The sequence below is a fragment of the Cottoperca gobio genome, chromosome 4, assembly GCF_900634415.1.
Source record: "Cottoperca gobio chromosome 4, fCotGob3.1, whole genome shotgun sequence".
NCBI classification, from domain to species: Eukaryota; Metazoa; Chordata; class Actinopteri; order Perciformes; family Bovichtidae; genus Cottoperca; species Cottoperca gobio.
Window position 1 is genome coordinate 21,256,844 of NC_041358.1, and position 16,165 is coordinate 21,273,008.

General features: G+C 45.4%; 1 protein-coding gene across 7 annotated transcripts in view; it reads right to left on the reverse strand.

Moving 5' to 3' along the window:
- Positions 1-302: 302 nt before the first annotated feature.
- dab1a (DAB adaptor protein 1a) overlaps positions 303-16,165 on the reverse strand; it is a 214,564-nt gene continuing 198,701 nt past the window's right edge. For 3 of the 7 annotated variants that reach the window (XM_029430336.1, XM_029430335.1, XM_029430334.1), the window contains 8 exons: positions 15,297-15,350; positions 9,526-9,588; positions 9,316-9,412; positions 8,017-8,417; positions 7,599-7,794; positions 7,365-7,513; positions 5,847-5,943; positions 303-2,520 (listed from right to left, as the gene is read on the reverse strand). In XM_029430336.1, coding sequence (XP_029286196.1) covers positions 5,863-5,943; positions 7,365-7,513; positions 7,599-7,794; positions 8,017-8,417; positions 9,316-9,412; positions 9,526-9,588; positions 15,297-15,350 — 1,041 coding nt within the window. In that variant the 3' untranslated portion in view covers positions 303-2,520; positions 5,847-5,862. Of the gene's footprint in view, positions 2,521-5,846; positions 5,944-7,364; positions 7,514-7,598; positions 7,795-8,016; positions 8,418-9,315; positions 9,413-9,525; positions 9,589-11,331; positions 11,482-15,296; positions 15,351-16,165 lie in introns of all 7 variants that reach the window. The other 4 variants (XM_029430339.1, XM_029430338.1, XM_029430340.1 and 1 more) reach the window with 3 other exon arrangements.

A 16,165-nucleotide genomic window follows, 5' to 3' on the forward strand; every position in this document is an offset into this window, starting at 1 on the left:
AGGGGAGAAGCAAAGTAAGAGGAACAAGTCCTTGTTTTATGGTCGGTTGCTAATAAAGCTTATGACAGCTTTCATTAGAGACTGCAAGTGTAGCAGAATGTGACAGGCCATTAAAGCCGTGTTAAATTACACCAAAATACTGTGGCACTTGCTTTACACTAAATAAAGACTCACTGGGGTCACCTCTGCAAGGCACACACCATTAGGCTCACTCTTGCTTTTACACACACACACACATACACACACACACACACACACACACACACACACACACACACACACTCACAAAAATAGACATATCAGTCACTTGGGATGTGTTTATTTGTAACAGTAATACATGGTGGAATACGTAAATCAAGAGAGAAACCAAAAAATCATCTAAAAACCCACTGTAGAATGTCATATTCATAAAGATAAAAATAATGTGTCAATTTACATTAAGAAACTGTTAGCTGAGGTAAAGTTAAAATAGGTCTAGAAATGTTATGTACTCAAACAGCAACGTTTCCCTTTTAATTCAACTTCTTTGCTCATCTTCTAGTTGTCAAATTTTAAAGTTAATCAACATCATAGTCCAAAAGAGTTTTCAAGTGACATGGGGACTCTGGCCATAAAATAGGGAGTCATTGGCATCAAAGTTGATGTAGTCGTAGCAGAGGATGCTGCAGTCCACACACAGATGCTCGGACAGCAGCAGTTTGGCATCTGACCAACAGACAGACAGATGGGCGGAGCATAACGGTATCTTAAAGACTGTTCTGGGGGAATGGGATGGAGGAGAGGAGCAGTCTGGGCTACAGTGAGTGGGACTGTGTCTGCTGTCTGCAACATAGAGACTGCAGGTACAGAAACACGTACATAGGCTCTCGGTAACAGAAACTGCAGAAGCTAATCTGTTTGGGACATAACAACGTGAGGTGGTGGGACTTGAAAAGACCAATACGAGCTAGGTGTGCAGGTGGAACCAGAATTAATAACTGAGGCTAAGACAAAGACCTACAACATCCATGCACAAGATCAAAACAATATCAGAGGGCAACAAAACAGAGTAGGAAAACAGGAAAAATAAAACATATGTTGGTATTGCTTGGGTTAACGTCAAGAATTTGCATAACTGAAGCCTTCCTATTTTATGGCACAGAATTCCAGTGGACAAAACGGTTGTTGTTATCATTATTTACAAAATGAGTTTGGCAAACCAACGATCAGATGCCTTAAAGCCATGTTGACTCTATAACTCCGATAGAGCTGACCCCAGCGGCTTGATTGACTTATAAAATAAAAATTCAATTTTTCAATTTCTTCTTTTTTTTTTATCAGTATTGTACAAAAGCTATAGAGAATGAACAGTTCAATCACAGAATCTGTTGGACTTGCAACACTTCCCTCTCAGGGTCCATTCCTCAGTATGTCCGGTCCTCTGGCCTCTGCGTGAGTCTGTCTGCGAGGACAGACGTTTGGCAAATGACTGTGTGTATGCATGTTAGAGAGGGTGAGAGATGACTGCATGTGTGTGTGTGTGTGTGGTGTGAGTATATGTAGGCTGATTGCTGTGAGCACAGTATGTATGTATTTGGTGTGAGTAGCTCCCAGAGAGTCTATTTCTGCATAGTGATCCAGCAGACACTCACAAGAATGGGGAGACAACACCCGAATCAACCAACCAATCAGAAGCAGTGATCCCAGTAACGGGCCATCCCTGATAGGCTCGTTAGAGTCTAGCTCCTCCCGTAGGATCTCCTCACTACAGACGCAGATTCTGTCCGTTAAAATGAAAAATGAGCATTCTAATCCCGATGAGCGTGCGTGTTTCTGTGTGTGTGTGTGGGTGTGTGTGTGTGTGTGTGTCTGTGTGTGTCGGAGACAGGGAGGCACTGCTTGATTCAGTCTCTCCTTGGCAGCACAGTCTCTGGCCAGACACAGGAGGCAGAGGGAGGAGTGTAAGAGCAAAGACAGAGAAGAGGAGGGAGAGAAAGGAGGGAGACAGAGGGGGGAGCAGGTTAGGTCTGTAAGGCTGTGTGTGAGTCGCCACAGGGAGAAAAGAGGAGAGGAGAAGACAGCGCAGTGGAGGGAGAACTGGATCCGTCTCAGTGATTGATATCCCTCCTGCCTGGAGTGAATGACCAAGAGGGCTCTCTCCTTTCAGGAGGAGAAGAGGGCTGCAGAGAGGAGGAGCACAGCAGGAGGACAGAGGGCGTGTGGAGGCTCCTTCTGGGAGGTTGTTAGCCGAAGGAGGAGAAGAAGAAGAAGAAGAAGAAGAAAAAGAAGAAGAAGAAGAAGAAGAAGAAGAAGAAGAAGGGCTTGGCCAGACTGGGAGATGTGCCAGACACGCACATGCACACACGCACGCAGACACACACCCACACACACCCACACCCACACACTCACGCACACACACGCACACACACACACACAGTGAGTTGTCCTCCTGCTCTCTCAGTGCTGGTCAGGTCTGTCTTCCTGTGTGTCTCTTCATTTCTTCCCTTTGTTGATCTGGGCGTAGAGAGGGTCCTTCCCCTTCTGTGTATGAGAGAGAAAAACATCAGCAATTTCAAACAGCTATTACTTTTCTCATTTAAAATCTGGTTGGATGTGTAATGTGTGGCCTAAGTAGTTCATTTGACTGTTACATAACTAAAAGGGAGGACCCGAGTTTCATATTCTGATTCATTCTCTCAACCGTCTGAACTGCATGTATCACCAACAAGCCCCGACAAGTACGATCCAAGTCTGCTAAGGTTTGTTAGTTCTGGTACCTAACATGACCACCAGGTGGCAGTAGCACACTGCTTTGGACGAGGCGGTAAATTATTTCTATTCTCAGCCCATCCAGAGCTCTCACTGAAAAATTCACTTCTCACTCTCGAAACCCTTTTTATGTGTGTGCATGTGTGAGTTATTGTTTGGGAGTGTGTCATTGTGCACGCACATGCATATTCTCTCCCACTCCAGGCTACCTCCAGGACCAGTATGAATCAGAGGTATAAACTAGCGTCCTGAAAGACCAGTTATGAGTCATCATGTCTGCTATTTCTCCCAAACTGAGCCGGAAGACAACAGCGGTTGATGGAACACCCTGCAGTCAGAGCTCCAAGCCCCCTGCAGTCACTCACAATGGGCCTGTTATTATCATACACATAATTACAGCCAGCCACTCAATCCACCATGTAGACAACTTGATTGGAGACTGCTGGTTCGGTCTATTATATTCTGAAAGTCTTCTCTCCCTCTGTGCAGAGTTCGGGGTTCACCAGTAGCTGCCACATGAGGATGTGGTACCTAACGTCCATAGAATCGCATGGAAACTGAGGATGTGTGCAGGCCGCTGTGACAGGAATTTCTGCTGATATGTTCGTCCATCTTGGGCTCTCGGAAATTGTGATGGGCGTCTTTCACTATTTTCTGACAACAATTAATTAATCAACTGAGAAATAAGCAGCATATTTTTGAGTTGTAGTTGCAGCCCTCTTAAAGTTGATTATTTTAATAATGTCTATAGTTACCTATCGGTTGGTTATGGCCAAAAAACACACGTGGAAAAGATCAATTCAAATCAGTTCAAATTTGCAAAAATAAAACAAGATTTGATTCATGTTGTATCTGAATGCTGCTCTCTTATAGGCTAGAGTGGCATCTGGGAGAGAAAAGAAGACAGACTTTCAAAAAAGCTGCTTCACGCTCAAAATGACACAAGAACCTGACCCATTGCGTAATCGGCATCGGCTTTCATCGGAACAGAACAGTGGGGTTAAAGATGGGAGGAATGCTTCAGTTGAGTCTTTGGGCTCTGGGATACGGAGCTGTAACTGCGGGGCCGGCCAAAGCCAGACATTCAGCAGAAAGTAGCTGCCAGCAGCCCTGAGAGAGGTGACAAAGAGGCTGAGACAAGCAGTGACAGCAAGCACACATTGCTCAGCCCCTGCACCAGAGCCACAGCCCGGCAGTGTCATCCTGCATCATCTAAACCAGCGCTGCCAAGCGGGGCTGCTTCAGCTTCATAAACCCCGGGCCGAGAGAGAGGGAGGGGAGGGACCGGGTGGAGGTATGAGCGATGCACTGGCGTGGCACCAGCCTGAAGGCCAAAATATCTGGTGTGGCTGGTACATGTGTGGACATTTATGAGCCTGTGTGTGTGTGTGTGTGTGTGTGTGTGTGTGTGTGTGGTAGGCCCTGGGCAGGGGCAGCAATGTGAGATTGCTCAGTGAACCGTGGAAGCAGGCCATTTCACGGCTGAGACTCGGGAGCGTTCTCTGGACATGATGAGATCACCCCAGAAAGAAATACTTACACTCCCACTAGCCTGAACACATGTCTGTCTGAGCCACACACAGTGGGAGGGGGAGGACAAGGCAGGCGGTCATGGCCAGAAACAAACACTTTCACAAACGCACACATATTTCTGGCTCCAATATGAGCACAGATGGTGACAGTATCGATCACAGGTGTGCTTGTCTGGGGAATAACTGGGCCTATTGCGCAGGTGTGTGTGTGTGTGTGTGTGTGTGTGTGTGTGTGTGTGTGTGTGTGTGTGTGTGTGTGTGTGTGTGGTGTTTGGAGAGTTGTCTAAAGTCGATGTGATTGAGCAAGTAAACACCATATGGGAGCAGCGTCGTTGGACCAGGACCAAAGCAGTCCCCCAGACTCACCACTCAGTACTCTACAACCAGTCCTCCCACTTAAGGCCCACATCCACCTGCTGCCCTGCCCTTCCAGACTGAATATGAGGACGGGCCAACAGGGGGGGGGGGGAGAGGCTGCTCAGCCACCCCTCCTCCTCTCCTGGAGTGGGGAAGGACTTGAAGGCTTCTTGGGTTTTAATTAATGGCAATTATGCCGAGGCAGTCATTAATCTTGGCACCCCAGTATTAGCTGATGAAAACAAAATCATTCCATTTTTCCCTGTGTGAGTGCCAGCAGTTATCATTAAGGGAGCACACTCTGGAGTTGTGTAGGTGAGGACACTGGTGGGGAGGCAGGGATCAAAATGTCTCTTTTCTTTAGTGTGTGTGTGTCCCTCTGTTTCCTTGAGTAGGCAAACTGCAGGTTGACAGCCTATGAAAGTTGTGTGGAAGTTTTCCTGTGGGATGATGAAACACACGCATCATCAGTTTCTTGCTTGCTTGTCTTTCTAAGTTTGATCCTCTTGCAATAATGCACATATTATGTGTTACATTACATCATGTAACATACATAATGCATAAAAATGACAGCACACATCATTTTTATATTAAGCTAAACATCCAAGATCAGCATATTGCACGCAACATTGGCAAATCTCAGATGACATCCTGTTCACTGAAGTGCACCGTTTCTGATTGGCTGTCACACACTATTGCCTTTTGCAAGGGAGACGTGTGCTATTTAGGGAACTAGGCGTGATTTAGGAACACGTCACAAAGACAGGACACAATGAGGTCACAGAGCACTATGGCCAAAGTGATCATGCGTGAGGAGCTGGTCACGCATTGTTTCAAAGACTCACACATGATGCCACGTCATAGTACATAGATACTTACACAACTCTGCAACACAAATGACCGAAACACACAATGAAACGCAAGCAATACTCATACATGCACAATCACACACTTGACAAACCACTCAGACTCAGTCAGACACATGCCTTCCTTTGAGCATGCGTGACAGCAGGTGAAGGAGAAATGAGGAACAGTGAAAATGAGACCATAGATGCAACCGAAGAAGGAAAATATGAAAAAAGATGCAGCATACGGAGAGATGAGCCTGATTAATGTAAGTGGGAGGCACAACAGTCAACCAGCAGAACAGATAAGGGCAGGGAGGTGAAGGAGGAGGCGTTAGGGGGCAGGAGAGGTATCGATACCTACCCTGCCCTGCTGCTATCTAGCTCCCAGCCTCTGGACTGGCCTGGTCTGGACTCGGCTCTGCCGTCTCACTGGGGCAGGGCGACCCAGAACCACACGCCTAAAAAGAGGAAGAGGGGGAGAAAGGGAGAGAAATATGTGGGAAGAAAAGTTGATGGAGGGGAAGAGGGAGAGGAAATAAGAGTGAAAAATATACAGAGAAGAATAAATCTGAAAGAAGGATTGCAAGATTAAAGGTAAAGACTACAAGAGAAGACGTAAACAGGAAGCAAAAGAGAAAAAGTGTCAAATACTCTAAAGGAGAAATAAGGACACTTAGAGAGAAAACACACAACCCACTGTCTCTTCTCACACACACACACACACACACACACATTTACATTTCTCTATTAAGAAAGTCTTCATCGAATGATGCGCTGTTTTTTTTTTACAAAAACACTTTTTCGGAGGCTGTTTTCTGCCTTTCGCTCCATCTTCCTATCTTACTTTGTAACCTTTTCGCCACACTCACACACTCACACACTCACTCACACACTCACACACTCACTCACTCACTCACTCACTCACTCACACTCACTCAGTGCTCCCACCAATGCACATTTCTCTGAGTTGTGTAAAGCTTGTGTGTGTTATTCAGGTCTGGTGACATTTTCAGTACTGTGACGGTTCTTTTTCTTTTTTCAATAATAGCTGGATTGGAGGCATAAAACTAATGATTCATGCCTGGAGAGTGGAGAGCAAAAGAGAGAAAAGAGGCAAGCATGAAAGAAACATAAAAGCGAGAGAGAGACAGAAAGAAAAATGGCAGGGAAAGAACTACAAAAGTCTTGTCTCTTGGAAGGTCATTCATTCAACAAGGACTTTGGTCAAAGGCAAAGGGAGATTCTCTGCCGTCCTTAAAAACCTCTTTATCTTTTTATCTTCCCTTAATTTATTTCACTTCCTCTCTTAGATTGAGCTGCTGCTGGTAAAATAAATATTAATTGCTCCTGGTAGAAGAATTGGGGCATTATTCCTCCTCCTATGGAGTCTGTCCATATAGAAGTAGTGATGTATGGATGCTACCTGTGCGGTATTAATAACAGCTTAATGATGTCTCTGACAATTCCACCAGCTAATTTAACGCTGTGTTGACCATGAGCACGCACACGCGCACACGTGCACACGCGCACACGTGCACACACACACGCACACACAGAACCACATACTTATGCAGGCACGCTACTGCTCGTGTTCACACAGATACACACACTTCATGTGCACACACACACACACACACACAGACACATGCAGTGACACAAGCACACACACACACTAAGGGACACAACAGCATCGGCCCCCTAATCAGCCAGAGTGATTACCTAGCCCGCCAACACCGCTACAAAGGCTATTTATCAGCAGATCTCAACACGCTGCGCAGGTTATAACAGCATAAGGAGTGAGTTATTAAAGGCACACACACACTTGACTTATTCCACTTCTACCATCCTCACACACACACACACACACACACACACTTACAGCATCTTCCTCTCCACTGCGACTAGGGCTGCCCTCTGCTTCCCCGAACGAGTCGTCTGTGGGGGGGTCTGTGGCGTCAGTGGGGGGGTCACTGACATGGGAGGCTGAGGATTTCGAGGGAGAGCTCTTCCTGGGAGCTGGGGTGGGTGCTGCAGGGCAGGACAAGCTGAGTCAGACGTAGCTACAGACATGTTACCAGGAGTACAGACAAACATGAATGGATCGAGTTCTTACGTGAGTTGGTGGATGGTGTCGTGGAGGTGACTGGTGTTAGATTCATTTGAGAAATGTCAAAGTCGTCACAGTCGTCCGTGTCCTGGGCAGTGCCCACACGGCTGAAGTAAGAGCTGAATGCATCTGAGGTACTTGCTAAGTTGGGTTGTTCACCCTTCTTCAACGGCATGGCAGGAGGCTTCGCCAGCTGAAAGTCCTGTGGCAGACATTGGTCAGGAACGACAACATTAAAATAACTGGGGACAGTGACTTCATCACTTTGACATATGATGACCTACAAAACTACAGAAAAATAATGACAAGCTAAATACTGTTCCTGGTTTATGACTACACATACAAAAAATACAATTTAAAAAAGGCATGGTGGAAAATAGAGTTCAGATGATTATAATTCTGATCTCATTAGACCTCTCCCCACCTTGAACATCTCCTTGCCCATCTTCCTCGCTCTCTCCCCGTGCTGCGGACTCGACGACGCTGAAGGGGAGGGAGCGCTAGCTCCAGCACCTAAATGGCTCTCGCCGGCGTGAGTCAAAGACGTGACGGGGGTGAGAGTCTGGAACATGGCGGCAGGCAGAGTGCCCACAGGTTGGGCAGGGAGGTAGGCTGTGGGGGAGAAGGCTCCGGCTGCCATGGCTGCCCACTGCTGCTGGGTGGCAGGGAAGATGTTGGCCTGGCCCCAAATGAGAGGCTGGCCACCTGGCAGCACCTGGGCTACCGGGCCTAGAGGAGACTGGACCCCGAAGGCCAGCGGCGTCTGGGCAGCAAACGCCTGCTGGGACCAGTGGCCAGGGGGTACTGCTCCCATTGTCACATAACCTGATGGAGACAACAAGAGAGGAAACAGAATATTTAGATATGTTTTTTTGTTTTTTTAATCTTAAGGCAAAAAAGAAGACAGAGAAGGAAGTGATAAAAATACCCTAGTGCATATGTTCACCACTGCTTTTCTTCTACACACAAACACACACAGATAATAACCCATGCATCACCAGAGAGTGCTGCCCTACTTCTGACTGCAGCTAATGTGGTGTCTCTTGATGGTCATGGTGAACTATCATAATTACCTCCAGAATGAGGGAGAGTCATTACGAAAAGGATGAGCCCCACACACTCATTAAAATCACTCAAACTCATCAGTAGAAGCTCATTCTATTACACACTTGCTGGTCTCCTGTTTCTGGTCTCAGGGTTGTTACCTACAGCAGAGGAAGTACACGTCTAACCTTGGCCGCCCTGCTACACTGACATATGCACAGAGAGAGAGGAGGGGAGACGGAAAGGAGTGAGGAGTAGGGGAGTAAAGAAGGAGAAGCATAAAAACTATGAAGTGCACACCAACGTGTAATTCGCAGAAGCCCTGTGCATACCAAGGACTCTTCACTACAATCATCTCAGCATGCTTTATTACTTCCCTCTGACCACCACAGTTGCCTCAGCCACAGGTACATCAGCAGCATCTGAGGCAGCAAGCTAATGATGCATTTCATATTCAACAGGCAACCAACACCACTTGTTCTCCTCTTTCCCCTCCCCTCATCTACATTTCAATTCTATTCTGTCCCCCTCTATTTATTTCAACCCCCCCTCTTTCTCTCCTCTCTGACTCTCCAGCTCCCCTTCATCTCCTTTCTCGACGCCCTCTCTCCCGCTGCGTTTGTTTCCCCTCCGCTTGTAGCGGTGGAGTATTTAAGCAGAGAATGAACAAGGGTCCTACCTGAGGGCACGGACGCAGGATTGAAGGAAGCAAACAGTTCCGTGGGAGGCAGAAGGCCCTGCGAGGGGTCGAGGATGTTAGCTGGAGAGGCGGGGGTCTGCGCAGGTTGAGGTGGGTGGTTGAATTGAGGAAAAAAACACATAATTTAAAATACAGTTAGGATTTTATAAGATGTAAATCACAAACCGTGTATGTGTGACAACTACTCACCGATGGAGAAGTGATGTCAGGAGGTGTGGACATGTCTCCAAAAATCTCAAATTGGTTGATATTCTGAGAATAGGAGAAAGTAGACACTACCAGTCAGGTAAAATAACAACACTGTTATACTATATATATATATATATATATATATATATATATATATATATATATATATTATCTGGGCCAGTTTACATTCCAGTGCAACATGCATCACACATTGCATGCAACACAACACTAGCTTGGTATGTTTGTGGTACCTACCTGAGCACTGTGGCAGCAACACAGACGAGGTAACAGAAGGGTGAGCAGAGATGGGATAATGAGATGAAATGATTGATTATGATGATGACGTACCTACCAAGAGTTATCACAATCTCGCAAGGAGAAAAAAACCCCACATTCTTTGTCATCTACCCAACATGAAGATGTTTCCCATCATCTGGTTTAAAAGCAGAATATCACACCCTGTGCATCATAACTGTACCCGTGTCTTCTTCTGGACAAGTCATTACGCATCCTCTGTTGTAGACGATGTGTGGCGTGCCTCGCAGGGAATAGCTATCAAAGACAGCGGCCTTTCTATTTGATCTGAAATTGTTCTGTAACATTCTGTTTCCTTTCATAGTCTCCCAATGATCCTTCTTCTTTAGTATCTCACCCTTTTTTTTTTTTGCACATTAATAATATCTTTAGGCCGGTGGCAAGTGAAGCAAACTATTTTTAGCAGTAAAGGATTTTAAGCCTTGAATACATGGTCTGAGATTTGCATAAATCATGGATGCGGATAATTTCTTTTGAGATAATGAATGTTCTTAGAATATCTTCCCTCTCGTTCACTTCCGTAGGTCACAAAGTTCTTTTTACATCTATCAGGAAATGAATCTGTGAGCACAGTGTTTTACAGTCATGGGTCTAGATGGGTACGTTCGTTTTCTTTACAAAGAGGCGGGGGACAGGAGGCTGTAATATGTGCTATTGTTGCTGCCGAGTGTAACGCAGCAGATACAGATCAACTCAACAAGACGATAAGCTGCACATCCAAGATATGCACAATGCACTGATAACAGGGTGTCCGTAAGATTCAATTCACAAAATACATTGTAAAAAACACTCTCCTTAACATAAAATAAAATAAATCCCTACAGTTATTACTGAATGATGAGTCAATACCACTTGAGTGTTCAAACAGGACGAGAAGTTTAAAGACTTTCTGTCAACTTTTTGTTAAATTACTCGACTCAATATTCTTTATTTGTGCGGTAGTGGTTAGGGTCAGGTTGCTGTGATTATCAGTGTTATGAATGCTTTATTAATGGACTGTGAGCAGCTTGACTCTGAGTGTGTGTCTGCTGACCCCCCCCCCCCCCCCCCCCCGACCCCCACCAGTTCCCTGACAGACACTCTGACCTTTACGTCCACTTCGCCCTTAAAGGACCTCCGCTCGCAGCTGCTGGAGTGTTTTTCTCTCGACTATACCGATCAAACCTCCCTCTGTCACACACCTACACACGCAGATGTGAACGCCCCATTGCACCCACACATATTGTACTCCTCTTTACTTTCGGCCTCAACCTGGTTACTATGCAACAGCAAGGTTGCATGTTTTATTGATACATGACAGGGGTCAAGAGTTTGAGGTGACTTACGACTACAGGAGAACCAAAGTGGTGCGGTACAGATGAGGCCGCGAGACAGGAAATCATCTGAAGGATGTGTTCCCTGCTCACAAATAGTGAAAACCCTCCCAGCTTTTGCCTGAACCACAACAACAAGAGCACTGTGCTTTTGCGGTATGTACGTATAGCGCCTTACCTGAGTCACCATTTCCAGATCTAATTCTATCAGATCTGCCACTGCCGGCTGCGGCTGCGGCTGCGGCTGTTGAGTTTGATCTTGTTTGAGGGGCTGCTCATGATAATGATGATGTTGATGATGATGGTGGGGGTTGTTTTGATGTCCATTCTGCAATCACAACCCCAGAGTTAGATGGCAGGTGGGATGAAAATGTGCTTACACACAAACATATTAGTTCTCTTGCATACACTCACAGAGGGGGTGAGACAGAAGGAAATGAGGTGAAATGAGGGGAATATGAGGGTCTACTGGTGATACAGTCACAAAACACACTCATGTACACACATTCAGGCACAGAGCAAGGCTCTTCTTGCCAGACTTAGAGCCCAAGTTAAGATTTAAAAAGGTTTAAAAATCATCCCTACCTTTAGTCTATACTACAGCACTGAGCTGGGGTTTAAACCCCCTTTGTGTTTCTGTAAAGCCCGCTCCCCTGTGTCTGGAACCACAGTGTGAGACGGACAGGCAGGCAGGCAGACAGTAAGAGGAGCTGGATATATATATGTGAAAGCAAAGGCAGGGAGTATGTTACATTATCGGGAACAAACAGCTTCCATCCTGCTGGCTTGCTCTGTGGCAACACTAAATGGATGCCCATCAAAGTGAATTACAATCTAAAAATTAAAGTAATCCCATCAAAACAAAGCCCAAATGAGTTTGTCCTTCTGCGTGTGTGCAGCCAACAGCTGATATAGCGTGTGCCTTCATGTGCTTCTGAACTATGCTTAAAAAAACACGCACACACATAACAGCCACACTGGTGTATTTACATATATTTTGCATCCGCCACAGAAAAATCTGACTGATCAAACAACCTCCAATGTTTTTTCATCTATAGCGGAACAATGATGGCGTCTGCCACAGCTTTCGCCAGCACGGGCACTGAGGCGTGATGTGCAGATTGGTCTGGCAAAGCAAGAGCAGTCTGTGCAGTACAATATTGCTGAGTGTGTTCTTTTCTTTGGATGAAAGCATGAAGTATGGTCATCATTAGCTGATGCCGAAGAAAGATAACAACTTGCCCAATACTAATCAGTTCTGGAAATATTGTTTTCAACTGGGGGGGGGGGGGGGGGGTTTGTTCTTCCTGAAACTCAGAAATGATGATTTAAATCCAACTGATGAAATGTACCTAATGTGTTTGGAACATTAAAATTGACTATCTACAGTCTACTGCTGCCCATTCCTCCACCTTTCTTTCTTCACCCTCTCTACGTCCATCCCTCTCTCTCTTGCCCTGCCAATTATCCCTCTGTGCCCATTATAGACTCTCGCCATCTCTTTGCCCAGCCCTTTATCTTTATCAGTACAGCGCCACCTATCAATTACCCATGTCCAGGGAAACTGTAATTACCTTTGCACATGTGTTCTGCATACAATTATCGCAGCCCCTTTAATTAACGCCACCCTCGCTGATCCCCTACCGTCTGACTGATCGCACTGGCACACGGTCGAAAACCCTGCTGAACTGTCACATACAAACACACACACAGACTCACAACTCTGAACAAAACACAACTAGTTTATGGACATTTGTCTCTAAAGTCATTTTCTCAGCCACTCTTTCGCACACACACACACACACACACACACACACACACACACACACACACACGCATGCATACTCAGGGGGATTTCTGTAATGCAACCTTTATTTAAACCAGGACATTAGGCTAATTAAGAAATAGATTTTACAGAATTGACATTAATGACACACTTATTTGGGTCATATACTATACATGATATGATAATGTCATATTATATATAGTATCATGTGTCATACTAATCCAATGGTTGAGTAGGGATGATGTGTTTTGCTAGTTGGTGGTAATATGCTGCGCTCCATGTGGACTCTGAGGCAGCGAGCGCTTCTGTTAATTCAACACACTGTCTTACTTCTTACAGGGTCAAAGGCACAGTAGATTGAAATGGCCTTGTGTTTGTTTGTGTGTGTGTGTGTGTGTGTGTGTGTTTTATTGATTTGTCATCGTTTAAGAAGGTGACAAAGCAACAACAGAAGAGATTGCTTTAGACAGGAGGTTGCATTTGCCACTGCTATCATTTCATCCTATCTGTAGTGTGTACACACACACACACAGCAATGATCCCATCTAACACTACTGTCCACTGTTAATCCTTCTCCCGAGAAAACAATGAACCTAACCTGCCAAAGTCACAACAGGTATTAGCGCTGCGTTCACGGCATGTTGGCTGAATAGGAAGAAAGAGAAAACATCCAAACATCCACATTTGTCCTGCAGTCACTCCATATAACAACAATTATGTTGCCTAAATGTGTTACAAACTATAACTTAAACTAACGCACTGTGTAGCCTTGAGGATGCTAATATTGACATTATGATATCAATGCAGCATTTTTACATCTAATAGAAAAGACCTTCTGTAACATCACTGACTGTGGTGCAACATGCTTGCAAGATTAAACCCATAGAGAGCCGCACAGCAGCAGTTTTCTGCCCTCTGTGAGTCTGGATTCATCTTACAGCTAAATTAAATTATCCTCAAATTACAATACAAGCCGTCAGCCACAAAATACATTCTTACATTTCTATGATCCATTTATATCTCTATGATCCTTATTTGTACTCCCTCTGACTGACTGGGAAGCAGAAGAGTTTTGAATTTCGCTTTATTTAAACCAGAATGGACGACAAGTCCAATTGGTTGCACTACAAGAGAGAAATATTGGATTTGTTCAGGTTCAGACACCTGCCAACACAAAGGCAATCCAAATAGCAGCATGTGTTGTGGGCTGGGTGAGGAGAGAACAGAAATACTATGGTGACTGTAAGCTTCTTACCAAAGCCGGGGATAATATACAGCCAGAAAACTGAGAGACTGATTCCAAGTCTACCAAAATTCATAGAGTGGGATTGTGACTGCCAGTATTGACGTGGAGGAGTCCAGTTTTAGCGGTTTAAGGATAAATAAAAACCCACTGCATGGGGATACACATGAAGCCGTTGGGCTCTGAGTGGATTGAGGGAACACTGATCTACAGACCAGCAACATGGGATGAAGTGTTCACATACACAATCCACATCCACACGCACACACACACACACACAGGACAGCCGCCTGGTTATTGGGAGTGTTAAGATTTTAGCAGATTAAATCAGGCTACAATATAACTAGTATCTTTATAGGCAGATAAAAGAACAGCAGAGTTACAGTGCAGCCTGACAGTGGTCAAGGTCATCTTTCATTATAACCACCAGCAGTGTGAGGCAATAACGGGGGGCTTGAAGTAATAACACACACACACACGCACACACGCACACACGCACACACAACAGCGGTATAGATGTACACTGCAAACACTCTTACTTATATGCATGAACACATCCTTATATATAGATTCAAAAATATGAGGGCATGCACATTTAAAGTCAGACACATAATTTATATCCATTAAAGGAAAGATGACAGTGACAAAACGTGTGTTCAGCGCAATCTGGAATAAGGTCATGCAGGTTTGCACTGGATTCACCACTGGCAAACCACAGCCAGGCATGCTTCATCAAGCAAACTGACACGACACACACACATTCACACACAGTATCCCAGTTAACCAGAAGGAGCAGGCACCACGGAGCACAAGGAGAAGGGCACCAGCCACCACAGCTACAGCACAAGCAGAAGAGGAGCACAGCACACTGCACAAGAGCACTGGGTCCCAGCAAACCTCTCAGGCAAAAGTTACAGACACACTGGATGACTGTTATTAACAGGAAGTAGAATCACTGCGAAATTAGAGCTTCACAAGGCTCGGAAAAAGGGAGAGGGCACCGAAGGGAAAGGCTTTACACTCGAGGAGTGGTGGGACAGCTGAGAGGTTTGTCTGAGAGGGGGAGGCAGGCTGAGACGGGTGGTGGGACACGGGCAAACACACGGTCACTCACTGGGTGTCGCTTTGGGACGTCATAGACCCCTTCCTTCTGCTGACTTGTGGGAACCTACACAGTTGACCGATAGAGTCAGAGAACAGCCAAGAGAGCCTCTTACCTCTGGTTTATTCAAACAATGAAACAGTCTTTACACATCACTGTTACAGCACTGCAACACTCTGTATGCCAAGACAAAACCCTGAAACCTGGCTCCTCAGGAATCAAATCAATCACTAGTAGAGTGTGTGTGTGTGTGTGTGTGTGTGTGTGTGTGTGTGTGTGTGCGTGCGTGTGTGTGTGTGTGCGTGTGTGTGTGTGTGTGTGGATGTGCGTGTGTGCGTGCAAGGATAATCAGAATTAAAATCTGTGGAGTGAGGACTCATCTACGAGGCTAATCAGTAGACTATCGGCCTGCGTGATGCTCTCTTTCTCTCTCGCTTTCTCCCTAATAAAGAATGGATAAGGCTGCTTATCACACCCATAGACATGTAATAACTCAAATTGTCACACACATAGAGACATGTAATATCTCTATGTCACACAGGCGGATATGTTTGACAGTGTGTGCAATATGAAGACACAATGAGCACTGATATGTATGAAACCTGGGGTGCCTATGGTTTTGTTTCTCCTACCGTGACACAATGTTTAAAATAAAGTTTTATTCTTCCCTAGTTGGATGTTTCCTAATCAGACTTTGCGGTAAATGAAAAATAGCACTGATGAAGAATGTGGATATCTATCTAGCACAGCCTGTCTCCTTCTGTCTCCTCCTCTCAATGCCTTGTTACTTCTTTCACATGTTTATTTCCAGAAGCTGCCATCTTTATTCATACATTAGTTCCTCTGTGGCTGGAGGCTGGCTGAGGCTCACGTTTCTTACG